The sequence below is a fragment of the Gorilla gorilla genome, chromosome 18, assembly GCF_029281585.2.
Source record: "Gorilla gorilla gorilla isolate KB3781 chromosome 18, NHGRI_mGorGor1-v2.1_pri, whole genome shotgun sequence".
In the NCBI taxonomy this organism is placed as follows: Eukaryota; Metazoa; Chordata; class Mammalia; order Primates; family Hominidae; genus Gorilla; species Gorilla gorilla.
In genome coordinates this window covers 27,525,907-27,551,304 of record NC_073242.2, presented here as the reverse complement: position 1 = coordinate 27,551,304, position 25,398 = coordinate 27,525,907, and the positions used below count along the sequence as shown (strand labels likewise).

The following is a 25,398-nucleotide window of genomic DNA, read 5'->3' as shown; positions in this document are numbered from 1 at the left end:
TTTAAACCTAGCTTTGGACAGGCACGGTCTCACACCTGTAATCCCAGCACTTTGGGCGGCTAAGGTGGGAGGATGGCTTGAGGCCAGGTGTTCAAGACCAGCCTAGGCAAGACAGTAAGACCCTGTCTCTACAAAAACAAAATAAAACAAAAAACACCAAGCTTTATCAAACTCCAGTGTCTCTGCTTGTCACCTTTAGTGTCAGGTTCCACCATGAAATTGTGAGATCTGAGACTTCAGCCAGGGCCGAGGTGACTTTCAAGTCACCAAAGAAATAAGTAAACCGACCAGGAATCTCAGAGCCCTTGATGGGGACTGGACCATGGTAGATGACACAAGGTGGGTCCCTGGGCTCTCTAGCCTGAGTCACTGGCCAGACGTGAGTCACGGACACCACAACCAAAACCATCCTGGGACAGTGTGGCCCAGCGTAAGGAGCAGAGCATTAACAACATGAGCTTCAGCATCAGACAGACCAGGAACAAGCCCTGGTTGTTGTTGTTGTTTTTGAGATAGGGCCTCACTCTGTCACCCAGGCTGGAGTGCAATGGCATGAACACACCTCACTGCAGACTTGGCTTCCTGGGCTCAAGTGATCCTCCCACTTCAGCCTCCCAAGTAGCTGAGACTACAGGCACACACCACCACGCCCGTTTAATTTTTAGTTTTTTTTTTGTACAGACGAGGCCTTGCCATGTTGCCCAGGCTGGTCTTGAGCAAGCCCTGGTTTCTTTTTAGCTGTGTGACTTAGGGCCTCACTTTTATTTGTAAAATGTGCAGCTGGATTCTGGATGTCACTGCCCCATCAGCCACAAGGTCACAGCACTGAGATTCCTGGATGCCATATTGGGACAGTGTGACCCCACCACTAACCATAGGCGCCTGGATCAGGAGAAGGTGCCTGACCTAAGTAGGGCCAATAATCCTGAGAGGTTTGGATGAAAAGGTTTAGGCTGGGCCAGCTGCCGTGGTTCACACCTGAAGTAATCCTAGCCCTTTGGGAGGCCAAGGCAGAAGGATCAATTGAGCTCAGGAGTTTGAGACTCCATCTCTACAAAAAAATAAAATAAATTGGCTGGGTGTGGTGGTGCACCTGTGGTCCCAGGTACATGGGAGGCTGAGGCAGGAGGATCGCTTGGCCTGGGAGGTCGAGGCTGCAGTGAGTTATGATCATGCCACTGCATTCCAGCCTGGGCAACAGAGGGAGGCCCTGTCTAAAAAAAAGTTTAGGATGGACACGGTGGCTCACGCCTGTAATCCCAGCACTTTGCGAGGCCAAGGCAGGCAGATCACCTGAGGTCAGGAGTTTGCGACCAGCCTGATCAATATGGAGAAACCCCATCTCTACTAAAAATATAAAATTAGTTGGGCGTGGTGGTGCATGCCTGTAATCCCAGCTACTTGGGAGGCTGAAGCGGAAGAGTTGCTTGAACCCGGGAGGTGGAGGTTGCAGTGAGCTGAGATTGCGCCATTGCACTCCAGCCTGGGCAACAACAAAACTCCGTCTCAGACAAAAAAAAAAAAAAAAGTGGGGGGGGCGGTGTTTAAGGGGTTTAGGGCAGATCTGGCTACTCTCTTTAAGTGGGTAAGTGAACTTAGGAGTCATTGGTGGGAACCATTTTCTGCCAGGTGAACTGAGAAAGAAAGAAAGTCAATTTGTACCTAGTGAGAAGGACACAGAAGCAGAGAGGTAGATAGATAAGAGCTACAGAGAGGGGACCTCCCAGGACCCTGGAGGGCTCCATCTGTTCTTCACATCCAGATGATTCTGTGAAGCTCCACTGCTTCAGAGCCTGTGAGAAAGTAATGAAGTTCCCCTTCTGCTAAACTAGACTAAGTTTATTTTTTTAACCACGTCCTGAGTAATATAAATACTTACCTTGTAGAGCTGCTGTAAGAAATAAAAATAATAAGCTGGGCGCAGTGGCTCATGCCTGTAATCCCAACACTTTGGGAGGCTGAGGCAGGTGGATCACCTGAGGTCAGGAGTTCGAGACCAGCCTGGCCAACATGGTGAAACCCATCCCTACTAAAAATACAAAATTAGCCGGGCGTGATGGTGCCTCTATCACAATGAACAACATGCTGGTCCCCCACACTCCTGTATATGCTCCTGTGTCCACATCTGGTTGTGTGTGTGTGTGTGTTTGAGACAGGGTCTCACTCTATTGCCCTGGGTGGAGTGCAGTGGCGTGATCTCAGCTCACTGCAGTCTCGACATCCTGGGCTCAAGTGATCTTCCCACCTCAGCTTCCTGAGTAGCTGGGACTACAGGTGCGTACCACCACATCCAGCTAATTTTTTTGTACTTTTGTAGAGACAGGGCTTTACCATGCATGCTTATAATCCCAGCTACTTGGGAGGCTGAGGCAGGAGAATTGCTTGAACCCAGGAGGCAGAGGTTGCAGTGAGCCAAGATCAGGCCATTGCACTCCAGCCTGGGCAACAAGAGCAAAACTCTGTCTCAAAAAAAAAAAAAAAAAAAAAAAAGTAATATATGCAAAGCTCTTACCTCAGTGCCTGGCCCATGGTAAATAACATGGAATACATGGTTGCTAATATTATAATCAAGCCACAAGGACATACTATTACAGGAACTAGACAAATTAATCATCGTGCCCAGTCATCTAAATTACTTTTCCCTGGAAGGGTGGCATGTCATGGGGTTCTGTCCTTGGTCCTCTCCCAGGCCATAATTTTATCAATGGCTGGATCTGGCTGTTGTTGAAGCTGTTTATTATGTTGGCGGATGACATTCAGATGGGAGGCACACAGAATAAACTGGATGACGGAATCTGGGTTCAGATCAGTTTCTTCAGGTTAGAGATAGAGCAAGAGTAGCTTGAAAAAATGCATAATGGCCAAGGTAAAGGTCCTGTACAAGGGGAGGCATTGGGAGGGAAGGGTGGCTTAAGAAAAGTTCAGGAGGCAAAAGACAGGGCTTTTAGCTGATGTGCTCAGTATGAGCTAACATTATGGTATGGCTGCCAAAACCACCACTACCATGGCACAAAATGAGTGCATGAGAAATATTTGCTCAGACTAAGACAGATGAAGGGCGCTAACATATTTTAGCAACTAATACATGCCGGGCCCCATGCTGAACACTTGACATTTGCTATTTCCACTGACACTCTCATTAACCCTAGGAGATCGGTATTATTATCATTATCCCCATTTGAGAGGTGAGAATGCTAAGGCTTAGAGAGGTAAAGTGACTTGACCAAGGTAGTAGAGAGCAGATATGGTATTTGAACCCAGTTTTCATTAGAAAGCACAACTCCGGCCAGGCGTGGTAGCTCACACCTGTAATCCCAGCTTTGGGAGGCTGAGGCGGGTGGATCACGAGGTCAAAAGATCAAGACCATCCTGGCCAACATGGTGAAACCACATCGCCACTAAAAATACAAAAATTAGCTGGGTGTGGTGGTGCGTGCCTGTAATACCAGCTACTCAGGAGGCTGAGGCAGGAGAATTGCTTGAACCCAGGAGGCAGAGGATGCAGTGAGCCAAGATCGCACCACTGCACTCCAGCCTGACAACAGAGCGAGACTCTGTCTCAAAAAAAAAAAAAAAAAAAGAAAGAAAGTGCAACTCCATTCCTATATTCTATACTGATCAGTTCAAAACTGGAATATCCCATTTGGTTCTCAGTGTATTTTTAGAGAAAGATGAACTTTTCCAGATGAAGGTGACCAGGAAGGTGAAAACTCACACAGGAAGTCTCCTTGAGAAGGAATCAAGTTTGGAAAACCAAGAGCAAGTCCATTTATCAGCCTCTCCTACCCGAGTCCACAGAAATGACACCATTTAAAGTCTATGGCAGCATATGCTTATTTCCCAGCACTTTGGGAGGCTAAAGTGGAAAATAAAAAGGGGTGCCACTAGCAGATTAAAAATGTTGAGAAATCCCTGAGAAATGAATGGCAGACAGAATTGAATTCATGAACAAAAACACAGACCAAAACAGAAGCTAGGAAGGACAGCCGCAAAAGGTGAAGGTGGGCCTGGGCTGCTCCAAACCTAGAGGCAGCACATTCTCCAGGGAGAGGAGAAGGCCCCAGGCCAAGGGTCAAAGACATTGATGGAGAGCTCCCGTGGGGATACCAGGAGGCAGCCTGTCATTCCCACTAGCCTTCAGGAGCTGTGACTACAGGTCTTTGGGACAGAAAAGCAGGACATAGCCAGAAAGAAAAAAGAGACCCTGTGCTCACAAGACCAAGTATTACATCATACTTCTCGCGGCAAGTTCTGACCCTCTACCTGTAAGTATTGGAGGCAATCTATGGCATCTACAGAGAAGCAAATGGGAAATCAGTGGCTCATGCCTGTAATCCTAGCACTTGGGAGGCCGAGGCAGGAGGAATGCTTGAGGCCAGGAGTTCAGACCAAGCTGGGCAACATGTGAGACACCTTCTCTACAAATAAAAAAAAAAAAGAAAGAAAGAAAAAGAAAATAGGAAACAGGAAATCATACTACACAGAAGAGCACATATCCACAAATCACAAAACATTCCAGGAAAACCAACATCCATGAAAGACAGGGACTAATTTAATAAATAGAAGAAATAACAATCAAATAGATAATAATGCAAGCAGAGACACTTAAAATATATTTAATATTATCAGAAGGATAAGAGAGGAAGGACATTGCATCTATCAAACAAGAACAGCCTATTACAGAAAAAGAACTAATTAAAAAATTACATTGCTGGTAACTTGGGAAACATAAAAAAAAAAATCACAAATAAAAGATTTAGTCATCAAAATAAATCATTTGTGACCAGCCTGGCCAACATGGTGAAACCATGTCTCTACTAAAAACACAAAATTAGCCAGGCATGGTGGTGGGTGCCTGTAATCCCAGCTACTTGGGAGGGTGAGGCAGGAGGGAGGCAAAGGTTGCAGTGAGTGGAGATCACGCCACTACACTGCAGCCTGGGCCACAGAGTGAGACTCTGTCTCAAAATAAATAAATAAATAAAATAAAATAAAATAAAATAAAATAAAAAAGTAAAAGAAATCAAAACATGCTGAAGGGCAGAATAGATACAGATAGAGAGAAAATTAGTGATCTGGAAGATTAAACAGAGGCATTTTTCCAAAACACAGGAATAAAGACAAAGAGGACTGGCAAAAATATAAAAAGCTGTTAATTACTATTCCATACAATTAGAAAGACAGGCTGTCTCAGATGTTTTTGGGTAAAGTGTAAATTCAGATTTTCTCATGAGGCTATCTCCAGATTTCCCACCATATAAGCCAAACAAATCCCTATTATTTAGGCCAAGGGTAAGCAAATTAATCACAGGCCAAATCTGGCCAGCCACTTATTTTTGCAAATAAAGTTTTACTGGAACACAGCCATGCTCATTTACATATTGACTATGGCTGCTTTTGTGTTCAATGGCAGAGTAGTTGTGACAAGAGACCGTGTGGCCCACAAAGACTGAAGTATTTATTACCTGATCCTTTACAGAAAAAAGTTTGTTGACCCCTGGTTTAGACCATTATCAGTTGGGTATTTTGCTATTTGTGGCCAAAGCTACTCCTAATTGAAATAAATAATAGAGTTGCATAGGCTGGGCACAGTGGCTCATGCCTATAATCCCAGCACTTTGGGAGGCCAAGGCGGGCAGATCACTTGAGGCGGGGAGTTTGAAACCAGCCTGGCCAACATGGTGAAACCCTGTCTCTACTACAAAAAAAAAAAACAAAAAAAAAACAAAAATTAGCTGGAGTGGTGGTGCACACCTATAATCCCAGCTACTCCCAGCTACTCGGGAGGCTGAGGCACAAGAATCCCTTGAGTCTGGAAGGCGGAGGTTGCAGTGAGGTGAGATCACACCACTGCACTGCACTCCAGCCTGGGCAACTGGGCAACAGAGTGAGACTCCAGTTCAAAAAAAAAAAAAAAGAATAGAGTTGCATAAATAGAAAAAGCTCCAGAAAGATGAACATCCAATGTATAACAGCAGTTATTTCTGGGAAGGGGAATGAGATTGAGGGTAAATTTGACAGGCTATTTTTGTTTAACGTGCAAACTTGAAAATTTTTTCATAACAACAATGTACTCAAATTATTTTGTGATTTAATTTTTCCGAGAAGAATTGAAGGTCTTACGCTATGATGATAAAGAACAAACTACTGATGCATTAAAAACATGGATGGAGCCAGGCATGGTGGCTCAGCTACTTGGGAGGCTGAGGCAGGACTGCTTGAGCCCAGGAGTTTGAGGCTACAGTGAGCTGTGACTGTACCACTGCACTCCAGCCTGAGTGACAGAGCAAGGCCTTTCTCCAAAACAAAACAAAAAAGAGTCAAAATAGTGGTTATCCTTGGAGAGGTATTAACTGGGAGGGGACATGTGAAAACCTCTTAAATATAGATTATTCTACATTTGATGTGAATAACTGATTTTATATATTTATATATAAAAATTCATAAAACTATACACTTAAGCTTATTTTATTGCACATAAGTTATACCTCAATAAATACATTTTAAAAAGAATAATGCAAAGTAGGCATTTTTCATTGTCCCTTAGTATGGTCCTATTTCTGAAATATATGTAGTTGCATAGAAAAAAAATGCTAGAGGCACAGTGGCTCCCGGCGGTAATCCCAGCACTTTGGGAGGCAGAGGCAGGAGGATCGCTTGAGTTCAGGAGTTCAAGACCAGCCTGGGCAAAATGGCGAGACCCTGTCTCTACAAAAAATACAAAAATTAGCTGGAGATGGTGGCATATGCCCATAGTCCCCAGCCACCTGGGAGGCTGAAGTGAGAGGATCACTTGAGCCATGTTCATGCCACTGCACACCAGCCTGGGTGACAAAGTGAGACCCTGCCTCAAAAAAAAAAAGAAAAGAAAAAGGAAAGGGAAAAGGGAAAAGAAAAAAAAAAAGCTAGAAAGAAATATAAAAATAAATACAGATGATCCCAATGGCTCATCTTAGGATTTTTCGACTTTATTGTGGTATGAAAGCAATATACATTCAGTGGAAACCATACTTCAAGTACCTATACAAGCATTCTGTTTTTCACTTTGAGTACAGTACTCAATAAATTACATGAGATATTCAACACTTCATGATAAAACATGCCTTGTGTTAGATGATTTTGCCCAACTGTAGGCTAATATTTAAGTGCCGTGAGCACATTTAAGGTAGGCTAGGTTAAGCTATGATGTTCAGCAGGTTAAGTATATTAAATGCATTTTCTTTTGATTTACAGTATTTTCAACTTAGGATGGGTTTATTGGGACATAACCCATTGTATGTTAAGGAGCATCTGTAATAGTGATTATCTAGGTGGTACGATAACGAACCATTTTTGTACCTTTCTGCATTTTCTAATTTCTTGACAATCAGCATGCATTAGTTGTGGAATCAGAAAGAAATTAAATGTCGAAGGCAGGGCCCATTGGCCTGGCTATCTGCAGGTGTAAACTACACCAACCCTGCCTCCCTACCCCAACCCCAGCTACTCCAGCTGATGGAACACAGTGTGGACAGGGTCTGACAGAGGGACTCAATGAATAATAAACAGCAAACACTTAAACAGCCCTTACAGATGTGGTTCTAAGTGCTTTACATGTATTAGTCTTTTAATTCTCTCAACAACCCCAGGAGGAGGTACTCTATTTTCAGCTCCATTCTGCAGCTGAGGAAACTGACGTGCAGAGAGGTTAGGTAATTGCTGAAAACTACACAGCTAGTAGTAGAGCCAGGATGTGAACCCAGGCTGTCTGCCCCAGCCTCCTGCCTTGCCTGCCCAGGACCGTTCCACCTCAGTGCCAAGCCATCTCCCAGGACTTCAATAAAGCACGAGTGGCCCAAACAATGTATTTTTTAAAGAGTTTAGGTTTCTATATTAAAAAAAAAAAAAGAAGAAAAAGTTGGAAAAGTCCAGAATTTTATTGAACTTCCTTATACTTATTTCAGTTTCTGGTTTTTTTTTTTTTTTTTTGAGACAGGGTCTCACTTTGTCACCCAGGCTGGAGTGCAGTGGCACGATCTTGGCTTATTGCACCCTCAATCTCCCGGGCTCAGGTGATCCTCCAACCTCGGCCTCCCAAGCAGCTGGGACTACAGGCATGCAACACTGTGCCTGGCTCATTTTTGTATTTTTAGTAGATACGGCGTTTTGCCATGTTGCCCAGGCTGGTCTCAAACTCCTGGGCTCAAGTGATCCTCCTGCCTTGGCCTCCCAAAGTGCTGGGATTACAGTTGTGAGCCACTGCACCTGACCTTATTTCAGTTTTTGTTTTGAATTATATAGTGGTGGTGGGGAGGAAGGCACACTTCACTGGCTTCTTTTTTTTATTGGTAATTATTTTTAATTGTAATTTTTTTTTGAGGCAGGGTCTCACTATGTTGCCAGGCTGGCCTCAAACTCCTGGGCTCAAGTGATCCTCCTGCCTAAGCCTCCCAAAATGCTACGATTGCAAGCATGAGCCACCACATCTGGCCTTCAGTAGCTTCTTTTTAAAAAATTCTTAATTTATTTTTATTTTTAATTTTTGTGGGTACATAATGGGTGTATATATTTATGAGTTACATGAGATGTTTTTATACAGGCATACAATGCATAATAAGCACATCAGGGTAAAAGGGGTATCCATCCCCTCAAGCATTTATCCTTTGTGTTTATAAACAACCCACGTATATTCTTTTAGTTATTATTATTATTTTTTTGAGACAGAGTCTCCCTCTTATCGCCCAGGCTGGAGTGCATTGGCATGATCTCGGCTCACTGCAACCTCTGTTTCCTGGTTTAAGTGATTCTCCTGCTTCAGCCTCCCCAGTAGCTGGGACTACAGGTGTGTGCCACCACGCCCGCCTAATTTTGTATTTTTAGTAGAGACAGGGTTTCACCATGTTGCCTGGGCTGATCTTGAACTCCTGACCTCAAGTGATCCGCCTGCCTCGGCCTCCCAAAGTGCTGGGATTACAGGTGTGAGCCACTGCACCCAGCCATTCTTTCTACTTTTTTTGTGCCCATTAACCATCCTCACTTCTCCTGCCACCCTCCGTAGCCTCTGGGACCCATCCGTCTATTCTCTATGTCCATGAGTTTAATTTTTAGCTCCCATAAATAAGTGAGAATATGTGAAGTTTGTCTTTCTGTGCCTGGCTTATTTTACTAAACATAATAACCTCCAGTTCCACCCATGTTGTTGCAAATGACAGGATCTCATTCTTTTTTCTGGCTGCACAGGACTCCATTGTGTGTGTGTACCACATTCTCTTTATACATGTGCCTGTTGGACACTGAGGTTGCTTCCAAGTCTTGGCTATTATGAACAGTGCTGCAAGAAACATGGGAGTGGAAAAATCCCTTCGATATACCCACTTCCTTTCTTCTGGGTATACATTTAGGAGCGGAATTGCTGGATCGTATGGTAGCTCTTTTTTGAGGAATCTCCAAACTGTTCTCCATAGTGATCATACTAATTTACACTCCCAACAAACATGTACAAGGATTCCCTTTTCTCTGTATCCTAGCCAGTATTTGTTTTTGCCTGTCTTTTGAATAAAAGCCATTTTAACTGGGATGAGATGATATCTCATTGTAGTTTTGATTTGCATCTAGCGGCTTCTAACTGGAATCTGGCTGTAGTTAATTGCATTGAGTTTGGGGAGGTAAGTATCAGACCAGCTCCCCTTGCCAGATGAGGAAACTGAGTCTCACATTTACCTGGCAGTCATTGCCTCTGCCCAGCCCTGTGGTCACAGGAGTTTGGGGTCCTCCTGTCTGGCTGTAAACCAGTAGCAAGGGCCTACAGGGAGGAGGGGGAGTGGCATGTTCTTGCCACTTTGCCAGTGTGCACAGAACACAGGCTATCAGCTGAGCCCTGTACTTGCTGTGTTACCCAGGGCAGGCTGTCTCACCGCTCTGAGCCTAGACTTCCTCTCATGTAAGATAAGGATAATATTCCTTGCCTTATCGGGCATTGTGAAGAGTCAACAAGACAACAGATGTCAACATCATTTTTTTTTTTTTTTTGAGATGGAACTTCGCTCTTGTCACCCAAGCTGGAGTGTGGTGGCACAATCTTGGCTCACTGCAACCTCCGCCTCATGGGTTCATGCGATTCTCCTGCCTCAGCCTCCTGAGTAGCTGGGATTACAGGCACCCACCAACACACACAGCTAGTTTTTGTATTTTTAGTAGAGACAGGGTTTTGCCATGTTGGCCAGGCTGGTCTCAAATTCATGACCTCAGGTGATCCACCTACCTCAGCCTCCAAAGTGCTGGGATTACAGGCATGAACCCCCATGCCCGGCTTTGAATATAATTTTTAACAATTGTGCTGTCAGTTACTATTCCCACCACACAGTGGCCATGAAGGAGACAGCTGCTGTTTTTTGCCTTTCCCCCTTTTTCTGGCACCAGTATCCTGATTTTCCTTTCGGAAAATATCCCTTCCTAACCATGTGCTTTACATAGGATTGACCCCACCCAACCTTTGTCTCCAGGACAAGTGCACAACCCTAGATGGGCCAGCGAGTCTCTATCTGGGGCCGTGGCTAAAGAGTTAGCCTTGGAGAGCGCTCACTCTTTGCTGAAGTTGCTGAGAGAATTCCGAAAATGACAGGAAGGAGAAGGGGAGAAGGAGGAGGAAGCAGAGAAGGAGGAAGAAGCACCAATCACTATTCAGGGATTCACAACCTGTAGGGCACTGTTCTAGGCACCCTGACCACCTAGTGAGACAGGTGCTGCCACTATCCCCATTCTATATAGAAAGAAACTGAAGCTATGAGGTGGCTGAGCTGCTTGGGTGAGTGATGAGCCAGGATTCATCCCCAAACCTTTTAAATCTAGCACCTAAGCTTCCCTCACCATGCCATCTGGCCTCTACACTGTAAGCCTAAGGCTGCTGGTAGCCATCTTGCCACCTGGTAGAGAGCAGACCTGCCACCGAAGAAAGCAGGGTCAAGAGGGACTAAGTCAGAGCACCTAGATCCATCCATGCCTGATGTCCACCCCTGAACTTTTCAGCTAGGTGAGGCAACAAATTCTCTTATTTTGCAGAAGCTGGTTTAAGGAAGGCTTCTATCACTTAAACAGAAGCTGACAGACATGGCCTGTGGACACTACTAAAGCTGAAGTCACAGAAGCATTGGCTCTTGTCAGACTTGGGGGACCACAGAGGAAATACGGGCTCAGAGAGGGGAAAGCAAGTGTGTCCATGGTCAGTGACAGCAGCCAGGACTGAAGCCCCCATGGCCTGGCACTTTCATGACCTGTGTCTTGCTCCTCCAAAAGTGTCCCCAGAGTAAGTGACAGTTTTCATGGGGTGTTTTTATCCTGCAGACATACCTTTCCTGAGTAACTTGCAGGAACCTCCTCTTAGCACCATTCTCTCTTCTAACCATATTCCATACAGTGACTTCTGGGGATGGAGGGAGGAGGTAAAGAGAGCTATCTTAAAGGCTATTTCATGCCTAAGATCTGAGGATAGAGAAAACTTTGATGGTGCTCTGTTGAAGGGCACATTGTTTATCCAAAACAGACTCGGGAAAGGGAAGCTGTCAACATTATCTCTGTCTGGTCACAAATTGCAGCTCTCTGATGGGATTTTTCCTAGAGTTTAATCTTGTGCTGGAAGCTAAGCTGATATCAGGAAGGTTTTAGACATGTCAATCTCCTTCCTGGCATTTTATCAGAAATTGATTCTCTTTGCTTTTCGGGGCTGGAGTCTTGGCCCTGTTGTTAAACTTGGGTGTTTGTGTACACATCTCCTGCAGTGCCCAACCTAACTGCAGAGGTCCTGGGACAGGCTGGGGACTCAGATACAAAGGAATTCCAACAGGGATGGATTATGCACCATTCTTCCATCATACCAAAGGGGCCCAATCTGTGTCCTTCTCTTTCTCAGCAAGACTTCTCCACCTGTGACTTTCAAGGGATTAGCTTTGTAAATAGGATATTTTGCCCTGCCAGTCCTAAATTATAATTGTTGACATTTATTGAGCTCTGAGTATGTGCCAGGTTCCATCCTAAGCACTTGACACGTATGAATTCACTGAATCCTTGCCACAGTCCTGTGAAATGCAGGTTTCATATCATCCCCAGCTTATAGAGGGGGAAGTCGAATCACGAAAAGGTAAGTCATTTGCCTGAGTGGTAGAGCTAGCCTAGGAATCCAGGCTGTTTGGTTCCAGGGTTCGCAAGCTCAATTCCTCTGCTGCACTGCTTCTAATCCTGCCCTGTGTCTTACTTGCCCTGCATAAATCAGAAGTTGTCAATGTTACCAGGGCCCCTCTCTTCAAGTTCTCAAAGCTGCAGAGAGACCAAGACCTCAAGAAGCAGAAAGACTGACAACAATAATTTCGCAAGTGGGAATACATTTGGCAGTTGAATCTAAAATAGATTTTGTTCTTCTCTGCCCAGAAATATGAACTAAAAGGTTTCATTCCGGTAAAAGTGCAGAGTTGGAATGTCAGCTGTCATACCAGGCTCTTTGTAATGCAACACCACCAACTTGCCTTTTCTTTTGTTTTCTTCCTTTAAAAAAACTTTTTTTTAAACAAAGCAATTGAGATCTGTAAATATGGACGAGGCAACAAGACTGAAATTGCAAGAACACGGAGAACTGAATGGAGAAAAGGGAAGGAAGTATCTGCAGTTTGCGCGCTAGTGGAGTCTGAAACTCACAGAAAAGTCACCTGTCTTACTGGTGACTGTAATCAGCCAAGACAAATCTTATGAGCTCAGGGCTACAAGAGATGGCTTGCAGAAATCGAGGTGCTGCAATTCACGATTGCAACGTGGAACCAACCAAAATGCCCACCAATGAATGAGTAGGTAAAGAAACTGTGGTATGTATATACGATGGAATACTACTCAGCCATAAAAAGGAATGAATTAATGGCATTCGCAGCAACATGGATAGAACTGGAGACTATTATTCTAAATGAAGTAACTCAGGAATAGAAAACCAAACATTGCGTGTTTTCACTTACAAGTGGGAGCTAAGCTATGAGGATGCAAAGGCATAAGAATGACACAATGGACTTTGGGGACTCAGGGGGAAAGGGTGGGAAGGGGGTGAGGGATAGAAGACTACAAATTAGGTGTAGTGTATACTGCTTGGGTGATGGGTGCATCAAAATCTCACACATCGCCACTAAACAACTTACTCATTTTACCAAATACCACCTGTTCCCCAAAAACCTATGGGAAAACAAAAGAAATCAAGGTGCTAGATATACCCCCAAGTCCTTCTCAAGTAAACGTCCCTCCTCTCACCCCCACAAGACAAGTGAACTAGGGAACTATAGGAGTGGCCACTGAATGGCTCCATTGTGGGCACCTTGGTCAAGGACAGCCACACTTGAATCTGGTCAGCTTGCTACAAGATAACCTGGGGGAAAAAAAATAGCTCTATCCCTTTCATGCACTGTTAAAAGATGAATTGGAAACATCAATTTAAATAGAGCACACACCCTTTGATCCATTAATTCTACTTTTAAGCATTTAACCTTTGGCTATTCCTATGTGCACAGGGATGTCTGCTCCAGAATATTCTTTAAAGTATTCTTATAGTAGCAAAAGACTATTAATGACTAGATATTCATTAATCAGGAATTAGTAATACATTTATGCAATTATTTAGGACCAAAACCTGACCTGAAATGACATAAAATTTATAGCCTTTATTTACCCACTTAGTATAAATATTCATATTTTGCTGTACACATACATTATATATATATATATATATATATATATGTTTTAGAGATGGGGCTTCACTATATTGCCCAACCTGGACTCAAACTCCTGGGGTCAAGTGAGCCACCCACCTCAGCCTCCCAAGTAGATGGTGGGATAACAAGCATCAGCCACCTCAATGAGTTCTGTACATATATTAATGTATTTGATTATAGAGTGCTTTTCCAGGTCCTCATAGGATGGGTATAACTTTTTAAATATAAAAAAATGAAATATATTTGGCCTTAAATGTTTCAAGTAAAGAATTACATTCCTGTAAATTCATAATGGAGTACTAGACAGCCATGAAAAGAGTGAGGTCTGTCCCTATGACCTGCTGAGGAATGCTCTCCAAGACATGTTGTTAAATGAAAAAAAAAAATCAAGAAGAAAACAATGTGTATTGCATGAGGGGGATGGATGGGTGGGTAAAGGAGACAAAGCATATGTTCTGCATAGCTCCATACCTGTAGAATATTTCTAGAAGGACACATAAGAAATTGATTATAGTCGTTGCCTCCTGGGAGGGCAAATGAAGACTGGTGTCAGGAATATTGTATTCCCTGAATACTCTTGAGTATTGATTAGCCAGGCCAGACTCTCTCACTCTCCTGTGGCCTGGGCTTATAGAGGAGGAAGAGCTAATAGGAGGATCAAGACAGCAACAAGGACCAGGCTAGGTGGCTCACGCCTATAATCCCAGAACTTGGGAGGCCAAGAGGGGAGGACTGCTTGAGCCTAGGAGTTCAAGATCAACCTGGGCAACACGACAAAACCCCGTTTCTACAAAAAATACAACAATTAGCTGGGTCTGGTGGTGCACACCTGTGGTCTCCACTACTCAAGAGGCTGAGGTGGGAGGATCACTTGAACTTGGGAAGCAGAGGTTGCAGTAAGCTGATACAGCGCCACTGCACTCCAATCTGGGTAACACAGCGAGACCCTGTCTCAAACAAAAAAACAAAAAAGATAGTAACAAGATAAAGAGACCCAGAAGACCCAGAGGAGAGCAGAGGTGTGTCTGTGGTTGCACACTGAAGAGACGGAGAGGGCTGTCGAGATAACCTCGTCCCTGGAGGCACCCTGGATCCTGGACTCCCTCCACTGCTGTGTTCCCCTCAGACCCGTCTCCTCTTTTGCTTGGGAAAAATGAAGGAAGCCTCTAGCCTTGTACCAGAAGTCTCTGTTACTAGCAGGAGGGTGTGTGTGTGTGTGTGTGTGTGTGTGTGTGTGTGTGTGCGCATGTGCATGCATGCAAAGGGAAGGCTTAACATTTTCTAGTTGGGTGAGTTCAATGACTTTTGCAATCCTTGCAAAGTCAGTTCAGCAGATGAGTGTGCTGTCAATAGCATTTTTTGGAATCTCCAATCAACTGCAAAAACGGCCTTCCGTTATCATGGGAGGCTGTCAGAGTGGTTAAGAATGAGGGCCCTGGGGCTAGCCTGCCTGGGGGCCCAGGTGCCTGGGGACACACAGCCAGGAAGCAGGAAGCCTGGAATCAGCCTCAAGTCTGGCTGGAGTGAGGGAGGCCCCTTCTGTGGAAGTGTAATTAATTGTGCTGCCTTCTCCTTGTGAATCTCTCTGTTAAATCCTAGACACTTCAAGTAACATAACAACTAACATCGATGGAACACTTATTGTGTGCCCAGCACTGTGCTAGGTACATTAATACATGACTGTATTAACCCTCTCCAAAGTGGACATTATCAAACAAGGTGAGAGGGCTCAAGTCCAAGGTCACACAGCTGGGATTTGAGGCAGAGCTGCTTGGCCTCAGGACCTGAACTGCAGCCCTCACAGCAAACTGGAGGTATTAATTCACAGAGTCAACAGTGGCCTTACAGTGGCTCTGAGCAGTAAGGGGACATGTCCCCAGCGCCATGCTCATGAGCCCCACAGTGCCCTGGGCACCAGTGTGGATGCTGTAGGGATGAATTGGAAGATGAATAAATATTTCTTCCTCCCCTGTGATCTTCTTTTTTCCAACACTGCATGATAAATTTACTTCCTAATGATTTTTGAGTAAACTACAATGACCACAATTTCAAAATCATTAATAATTCATGTCCAAGGGCCATAAACACTATATAATATCCACAGGCAGGAACCATGAATACTTGTTAGAAACGAGGCTGAGAATATTTTTACCAGCTGAACTGAAATTATCTACTGACTTCAAGCCAACCATCAAAGCTACATTTTTCAGAAATGACTGTAACCTGGCCAGGCACAGTGACTCACGCCTGTAATCCCAGCACTTTGGAAGGCCGAGGTGGGCGGATCCCTTGAGGGCAGGAGTTTGAGGCCAGACTGGCTAACATGATGAAACCCCATCTATACTACAAATACAAAAATTAGTCAGGCATGGTGGGACACACCCATAATCTCACCTACTTGGGAAGCTGAGGCAGAAGGATTGCTTAAACCCGGAAGGTGGAGGTTGCAGTGAACTGAGATTGTGTCACTGCACTCCAACCTGGGTGACAGAGTAAGACTATGTCACAAAAAAAAAGAAATGACCATAACCTTTCCAATGCCTCCGTTCAGGCCACCTCTCCCAGGAAGTCTTTCCCTCCTCTGGTACTCCCTGGAGCTTTATTTGGGGCTCATCTATAATGTTTATCATTCTCTTCTTTGGTTTTGCCTCTTGGTATCTGGGCAGTGGTGGAGAACTGAGGTGCCTTTAGGGCCAGGGAGGCCAGGCACAGGGTACAAAGAAGCACCTGGGTCGACAGCCAGAGCTATTTATTTTGTTTTCTTTTTTTGAGATAGAGTCTCACTCTGTCGCCTAGGTTGGGGTGCAGTGGTGTGATCTGGGCTCACTGCAGCCTCTACCTCCTGGGTTCAAGAGATTCTCCTGCCTCGGCCTCCTGAGCTGCTGGTACTACAGGCATGTACCACCACGCCTGGCTAATTTTTGTATGCCAGAGTCTACTTAATCCATGGAAAGAGCTGGTTCTCATCCATGGCTGCACATTGGAACCACTTGGGGGATTAAAAAATTCTGATGCCCAGGTTGCACACCCAGATATTTTGACCTAACTGGTTTGGAAAGAGGCCTGGACATTGGGTTAGTTATATAAGTATGAATGAATGAATAAATGTATGAATGAATGAATAAATGTATGAATGAATGAATTGCACCAGGCCCTGTGCTGAGTGCTTTATGCCAGTGGTTCTCAAACTGCTACACGTTATAATCACCTGGGAACTTTTATTTTATTTATTAAAAAAAATCTTTTTTTGAGACAGGGTTTTGCTTTGTTGTCCAGGTTGGAATGCAGTGGTGTGATCATAGCCTGTTGCAGCCTCGAACTTCTGGGCTCAAGCGATACTCCCGCCTCAGCCTCCAGGGTAGCTGAGATCACAGGCACAAGACACCACACCTGATTTTTATTATTTTATTTTATCTCATTTCATTTCATTTCATTTGAGACAAGTCTCACTCTGTCACCCAGGCTGAAGAGCAGTGGCCCGATCTCGGCTCACTGCAACCTCCGCTTTCTGAGTTCAAGTGATTCTCCTGCTTCAGCCTCCCGAGTAGCTGGGATTACAGGCACCCGCCACCACGTCCGGCTAATTTTTGTATTTTTAGTAGAGATAGGGTTTCACCATGTTGGCCAGGCTGGTCTCGAACTCCTGACCTCAGGTGATCTGCCCACCACAGCCTCCCAAAGTGCTGGGATTACAGGCATGAGCCACCATGCCCGGCCTCACACCTGTTTAATTTTTTTTAATTTTTTTGTAGAGAAAGGGTCTTGCTTATGTTGCCCAGGCTGGTCTTGAAGTCCTGGGCTCAAGCAGTCTTCTCGCCTCAGTCTCCCAAAGTGCTGGGATTACAGGCGTGAGCCACCACACTCGGCTACCTGGGAGCTTTCAAATATCCATATGTTGCTAAGTACCATGGTTGGCAATGTTTAAATGTGGATTTAACCATTTTAAATGTGGATTTAAACATTTAAAAAAATCCACAACTTTTAAATGTGGACACCTACTTTTTAAAAATTATAACAGGGTACGAGCTAGATACAACACATCTTTGGGCTGAATTTGGCCTGGCGAGTTCATTGACAACAGCCGCACCCTCCCTTTGTCATGGTGGCTTAAGATCCCTCAAAGAAGTACCCGATCCCAACCCAGGCTGGAAACTACGTGTTCACTCTCCAGGGAGTGCACTGGCCACACCACCTCACCACCACGTGTTCACCCTCCAGGGAGTGCGCTGGCCACACCACCTTACCACCTTGAGAAATACAACATTTGTTCTAACCAGCTCTGAGAAAGAGACAGCTGGTCTTCTCCTTGCCTTTCATGGTGACATAGTTTGATCTATACCTGGCATCCTGGGTAAGGCACAGAGGGTTGGGAAGTCAGGAGAGAGGGCATGGGATGCAGAAAGAAGAGGTGGGTGGAAAAGGCATGTTATAATCTGTCAGACGAGAGTCCTGGCAGCTTGCTGTTTTTTTTGTTTTGTTTTGTTTTTTTTTTTGTTTTTAATAATTGTTTTTTAGTAGAGGTGGGATTTTACCACGTTGCCCAGGCTGGTCTTGAACTCCTGGGCTCAAGTAATCCACCCACCTTGGCCTTCTAAAGTGCTGGGATTATAGGCAGGAGCCACTGCGCCAAGCCTTTATTTATTTAATTATTTATTTTTAAAATAATTGTTTGGGGTTGTTTTTTTGTTTTGTTTTTCTAACCGAACAAAAGCTCTGTTAAGAGAGTTAGCACTCTCCTTTTTTCAAAAGGCCTGAAACCAAGTGAAATATCTTTCCAGGTTAAGCCTGGGTATTGTGATAAACAGCCTCACTCTCTGTTTCTCACTACAAGCACTTCCCAGAAGAGAAATGATCTGAAATGCTCTCGGGCGATGGGCACAATGGGAGTGGCTGGGAAAGCAGCAATTAGGGGAGTCCCGTTGCTAGAGAGAGACAGAGAGAGAAGGGAAGAGTATCTCAACTAGTTTCCCCGGCCCCGCTCCATGGTTTCCCAGTTAATTCCTTAATGTGGATAAATGGGATGCTGCTATTCTGTGACCAAAGGCCAGGGGTGGGTTTAAGGTTTCTTTCCTGGCTTGCAGGCTGGTCTTTGCCCCAGGTCAGTTAACTGAGGGCGGCCTGCAGGTCTGGGCTCACTTCCATCCCTGCTCCTCTACCTCAGGGTCTCTGGAAGGATGCTGTGGGAAGACAGGCACTTGCTTCTGCCTCCAGAGAAAGATTCCTTACCAGAAGGAGTGGGAAAATCCACCCTGGCTTTGCCCCTAGACTGCCCACTTGGGCGACACTTAGATCTTTTCAGCAGCAGCGAAGTTCCTAAGGCTTAGTCCAGCCCTCATCCCAGGTGGGCTGATTGAAAGAAAAAGAAAACGCAAACTGGCTGTTCTGGTTACAGCTGATGAAGGAAACAACAGGAGAAGGTGAAGGTCATGTAACTCACACGACGCTGAGTGCAGTTCAGCCCCAGCTTACTCCTCAGAGCTGGCCGGGACAGCCCAGAGATGGAAGGAGAAAGACCAGGTCTTCTTGCCATTTTTGAGGCCCTGGACCCAGCTGAGCCTGACAAATGCCCTTTCATTATAGGAATGATGACACTTTACAATCAAAAGTGTTGGTAGCTATGTCTGGATGAATTTCTCGATTGGTCAATGTTTCTGATGAGCCACACAATTTATCTCCCCTGCACTCCTGTCCCACCTCCACTAAATAAGACTCAATTTTATATTCTCATAAGCCTGGGACATGATCAAAGGGCCCTGGAGTAACCTATGGCTCCTTGCTACCACTTCCCACTCGCTTTAGGCACCATGATCTTGCAACCTTCCTTATTCATGTCTCTCTGACTTTGACTGTACTGATTCCTTGGCCTGGAAAACTCCTAGTCATCCTTCAAGAAGTAGCCTGCACATCACCTTTTCTGCAAAGGCTTTCTTGATATTGCTGGAAGAGTCAGGTGACTGGTTTCTGTATTAAAATCTCACTTTCTCTGTCCTTCTGTGATAGCACTTCTCCCACTGTATTGTAACTATTGTACTGTAGCTCTCTTCCAACTAGACAGTGCATACTCTGAGATCAAGGACTGTGTTTCACTTAACCTCTAGTCCTGGTCCCCCTGGTGCCTGGCACAGAGTAGGTGGGCTCAGAAGCGGGGAGGGGGGAAGGTGGCGGATTTCAAGAATGGCCACAATATTTTGTAGCTCTTCCCATCAAGAGGTGAGATCTATTTCCCTACCCCTTGAATCTGGGACCTTGTGACCTGCTTTCAAGAACAGAAAGTCGGGCCGGGTGTGGTGGTTCATGCCTGTAATCCCAGCACTTTGGGAGACTGAGGCGGGCAGATCACCTGAGGTCGGGAGTTTGAGACCAGCCTGGCCAGCATGGTGAAACCCCATCTCTACTAAAAATACAAAAATTAGCCGGGCTTGGTGGCAGGCGCCTGTAATTCCAGCTACTTGGGAAGCTAAGGCAGGAGAATTGCTTGAACCCGGGAGGCGGAGGTTGCAGTGAGCTGAGATCACGCCATTGCACTCCAGCCTGGGCAACAGAGAGTGACTCGACTCAAAAAAAAAAAAAAAAAAAGAATAGAAAGTGGTAGAAGTGACACTGTGTGACCTGTAAGCCTAGGACTCAAGAAGTCCTGCAGCTGCCACTCCTGCACTCTTGAGCCCTTGAAGCACCATGTGAAAAAACCTGCCTAGCTTGCTGGCAGATGAGAAGTATGTATACCATTAAGAGGTGAGGTGTAGAGGAGAACTGAGGCACCCTGACACTCAACTACCCCCCAGTCGACACAGCCATGAACTGCAGAAACATGAGTGAGCACCATGCGGAGCCTGTCCAACAGCAGAACTGCCCAGATAAGCCCAAACTGCTAACCCACCAAATCCAGAACTAAATATATGGTTGTTGTTTTAAACCACTAAAATCTGGGATGATTTGTTACACAGACAAAGTTAACTGATACACTCAGAGATGATTATTACAAGTGATTATTACAGGTGACACTGGGTTGGTAAGTCTAGTTGCTCACTATCATTTGCTCCAGGATTCAAGCTTGGGACCCCAAGAGAAAAGAGTAGATTTATGGACACTTATTCGCCACCCTGCTCCCTCAGGTCCTTTCAAATAGAGTTGCCTCCCATCAGCCCTCACCAGGGACACATTTACCTCCTTTTTCTCTCGTGAGCAGGACCGGCTTCTCTCGGCCTTTCGCAGAGTCTGACCTGTCGCAGTTCAAAAGCAGAACCAAGATTAAGGCTGTTTTAGAACAGCTAGTTTATCATCACAAAAGCTTTTTATTTGCAAACTGAATAGACGGGACCAATCATAATCAAATGATTTTAAGAAAATGCAGCCTATTATTATAATGGGAAAATGGCACACTTTTGAAATAGACCAACGGCAAGGAAAACGGTAATTCACACACTTACATTATTTGACTATAATGAACAAAGCTCCAGCCTTTAATCTGGAACATTATCTGTACTCTGAAAGGGCTGAGGGACTGTAGTTTTCCCCTTTGAATTACATTTTTATTAAATTGTTTGGAATTACATAAAATGCCTTCCACAAGAATGCCTTCCTCTGTGCACACACACATACCCTTTGATGAGAGCATACCAACGTGCTGCACCAAACCCCCAAATCCACCACATAGGTGACAGTGCAGATGTGAATTAGTGGTAATCACCTGCATTTCATATAATAGGCAATTTCAGAGAGAATTGTTGCTTTTCTGGGAGAGCTAGAAGACTAACATTTGAAGGTGTGCATAAATTCAACAGAGTGACATCATAATGTTTAAATATGCTGTTTCGAATGCAGTTTTCACAACTTTTATGGACGTGTCCATTATAAAAGAATGCCTTGATGCAAAATTAATGGATTGCTTTGGTTTGAAAATATAAAACAAGAGTCACTGCATTATTGTCAATGTATCTCCTAAACTGCCCAACTTCACTCCCCAGTGGCTATTTGTGAAAATGCCACAACCACTGTCCCCTTAGGTAAGAGCACTCAGAAGACAGAAGCAAAAAATGCTTAGTGACAGCTTAGCAAGAGGAAAGCAATGGGGACTGAGTCTCAGAGAAAAGACACATGTCTTTGGACATGGTCACTTCTAGCAAGTCTGCACGTGAGTGAGGGGTAGGGGAGGGGTCACAGCTGGTGATAAAGCTCAAGGGATGATGCTTTTGCCAAGAAAGTGTGAATAAAGGGAAGAGCCAAGGCCTAGGATGAACCACTGCCCACGGCCAGACTCTAAGGCCAATGTGTAAAAGGATTTCGAAATGAGGCCACTGGAGAATTTACAGGAGGGCATGGATCATACAGTATCATGGTATGGGAGACATCTTTTGGTTTATCTGGTCAGCTCATAATGATACCCTAAACTGCCCTCCTCTCTCTTCCTCTCCCCTCTGTCCACCCAGTGGGGCCTCTGGGCAGCCATGATTATACATAATCCCACACCCTGAACCTCAGTATGCTGTGCTATGGATGGACCCCTGACCCAACTGCAGCCAATCAGAATCCCAGTCCCAGGAATTTGGAATTGGTTCTGAGAGACAGAGAAGAGGGAGACACAGGGCAGGGCTATCTCCATGTGTGAGCTGTCATGCTGAGTTACTACTAGCCACAAAACTTGGGGTAGACTAACAGAGGCCAGGATTCCCGGATAGAATGAACTAATCTGAAATTGGCTACATGCCTGCCTTTGTCTTCATTGTGTGTGTGTGTGTGTGTGTGTGTGTGTGTGTGTGTGTGTGTGTGTGTGTGTGTGTTCTTTTTTGCCTTAAGACAAAGAACCTAGGATTTAAGGATGAAAAAGAGACCAGCATAATGTACCACTGTAATACAGGGTGTTCTTTAAAAAAAAAAATTTTTTTTATAAAGATGGGTGTTTTGCCATGTTGCCCAAGCTGGTCTCAATTTCCTGGGCTCATGTGATCCACCCCACTTGGCCTCCCAAAGTGCTGGGATTACAGGCATAAACCACCACACCCAGCCCAGTGTGGGGTGTTGATAGTTGGGGAGATGTATGTGGGGACAGGGGTATATGGGAGCTCTCTGTAATTTCTGCTCAATTTTGCTGAATGCTCTAAAAACCAGTTTATTAGTTAAACACACTCACACATACACACACACACACACACCACCAGGATTTAGGGATCAAGAGATTTGATTGTTAGGCCAATTTTATCAGGCCCTCCTGAGGCTTGCTGCTCTGGGATAGGAGCTAGAATGAGCAGCTCCCAGAAACCCTTGACCACATGGCTCTGGCTGTCAGTCTAAGGATTCTGAGTGAGCCCTAAGGCTGGCCAGGGAAAATGACATGCCAGGTAGTCAGGCCTCATCATGCAGAGCGAAGGGACTGTCCCTGAGCTGCTAGGCACAAAGCGGGTTGGGGTCTGGGCCACTGACAGACTGGGGTGTCCTGGCAGCAGGAGTAGTGCAGAGGCCAGTGAGATGCCAGCAGGGCCCTGCAGGGCCCCATCCGGCCCAGGGCAAGAGCAGGCAGCAGGAGGGAGCAGAGCTCCTCCAGGGTGAGCACGGCAGATCCCAGCGCCTGACTGAGGCCCTTGCTTTGCTGGCCACACAGCCTCCTGGGGATCTGGTCCTGAGGGACAAGTGACAGCTATGGGACCTTGGATAAGTCATTAGGTCTCTATGGGCCATAGTTTTTTTTTTTTTTTCTCTAAGAGTTAGGCTGAATCATCTTTATGGTTGCTTTTCATCTCTAAAATTATGTTATACTAATAAAGAACAGTTTAAAAAATTAAGGTGGACGATAAAAACGAAACATTAATGTGGCCAGGCGTGGTGGCTCATGCCTGTAATTCTAACACTTAGGGAGGTCGAGGCGGGTGGATCACCTGAGGTCAGGACTTCAAGACCAGCCTGGTCAACATGGTGAAACCCCATGTCTACTAAAAATACAAAAATTAGCCGGGCATGGCGGCACATGCTTGTAATTCCAGCTACTCGAGGCAGAGGCACAAGATTCACCTGAACCTGGGAGGCAGAAGTTGCAGTGAGCCGAGATCGCACCACTGGACTCCAGCCTGGGTAAAGGAGTGAGACTCTGTCTCAAAACAAACAAACAAACAAACAAAAACCAAAATATTAACGTAACTGGGCAGCTTAACTTCAAAATGCATTTGAAAACTTTTTTTTCCCTTTCTCTCGGATTTCAAGATTGAACCTTAAAGGAAACTGCAGAAGCCTTTTCTCTTAGCCTTAAAATAGACTCTGTGTCCCTCCCTTTCTCACCGTATATACTGTCTTCACATTTCTCTAACTGTATACTAGTATTTGCCTATGTGCCTTCTTAGAAGTTCCAGCAGCTAATCTTGGAGCAAGCCTGGAGACCCAGCTGCAAAATTGCAGAGATGACTTCACGGTGGCGAGTTAACAACCTGGCCATTGTTGAGATGACGCCAGCCCAATGTCCAGGTAGACTGGGACCCAAGATGGCCACCCGAACAAGACACACAGATAGTACTCAGCCCAATTCTTGCATGCCTTCTTTATCAAGTTTTCCCTTTTTATTTATGTATGTATTTATTTATTTTGAGATGGAGCCTCACTCTGTTGTCCAGGCTGGAGTGCAGTGGTGCGATCTCCGCTTACTGCAACCTCTGCCTCCCAGGTTCAAGCAATTCTCCTGCCTCAGCCTCCCAAGTAGCTGGGATTACAGATGCCCACCACCATGCCTGGCTAATTTTTGTATTTTTTTTAGTAAAGATGGGGTTTCACCATGTTGGCCAGGCTGGTCTCGAACTCCTGACCTCAGGTGAACCGCCTGTCTAGGCCTCCCAAAGTGCTGGGATTACAGGAGTTAGCCACTGCGCCTGGCTCACTCCTGTAAGGGAAAACTGGAGTTTTCTTCCTCCACAAAATGGAAGTGGTTACTTTGGATAGGAATCTGACCACTTCCCTTTATTAGTTTTGGTTAATAAATTCACTTTCTTATTACCAGACCTCACTCTTATTAACTGAACTCTGCAAGCAGCAAGCATGAGACCTGCGTTCAGTCGTTCAGTTACATTAATGCAAAGAACATAGAGCTTAACTACTAAAATGTGAAAGTAGGACAGATGTAGTGGCTCACGTCTGTAATCTCAGCACTTTGGGAGGCCAAGGCAACAGGATCACTGGAGGCCAGGAGTTCAAGACCAGCCTAGGTAACATAGCAAGACCTTGTCTCTATAAAAACAAACAAAACAAAAAGAATAAAATAAAATAAAACATAAAAGCAAATCTTTCTACTGGAGTTAATTAGAAGCTTTTTAATTCATTAAATCGGAAAATAATTTGCTTATTTTCCAACGAAGATAATTCACTCAATTAAGAGCATTTATTATCTAAACTCCCTAGAAGACTGGTTGGCCCAGTCCTCACACCACTGAGCCTTTCTCTCTCCTCCAGATTAGCTCGATGCGAAGACAGCTCCTGCCTGTCAAGGATGGAAGTGCTGTAACCAGATTACACTGTGCCTGTCTACCGCACTTAGCTTCTCTGAGCATTTTCCTACCTATATCTCATTTATTCTCACAACAACTCAAAGAAGGAAGTGGAAAAAGGTGACGTTAATATCAATATATGCCACTTGCAAAATTAAGGGGGTGTTCCTCTGCATTTTGCAGGGTGACCTGCCTGCTTCAGCTATGAAGCAATAAATAAGGCC

General features: G+C 45.0%; 1 protein-coding gene across 21 annotated transcripts in view; it reads right to left on the bottom strand.

Moving 5' to 3' along the window:
- The window catches only part of KATNIP (katanin interacting protein), a 232,361-nt gene that overhangs the window by 185,838 nt on the left and 21,125 nt on the right, over positions 1-25,398 (bottom strand). For 19 of the 21 annotated variants that reach the window (XM_063699554.1, XM_063699555.1, XM_063699556.1 and 16 more), the window contains exon 2: positions 20,880-20,935. The exons of 1 other annotated variant lie outside the window; for it this stretch is intronic. In XM_063699554.1, coding sequence (XP_063555624.1) covers positions 20,880-20,935 — 56 coding nt within the window. Of the gene's footprint in view, positions 1-20,879; positions 20,936-24,822; positions 24,919-25,398 lie in introns of those variants that run through there. One more of the 21 variants, XM_063699560.1, reaches the window with a different exon arrangement.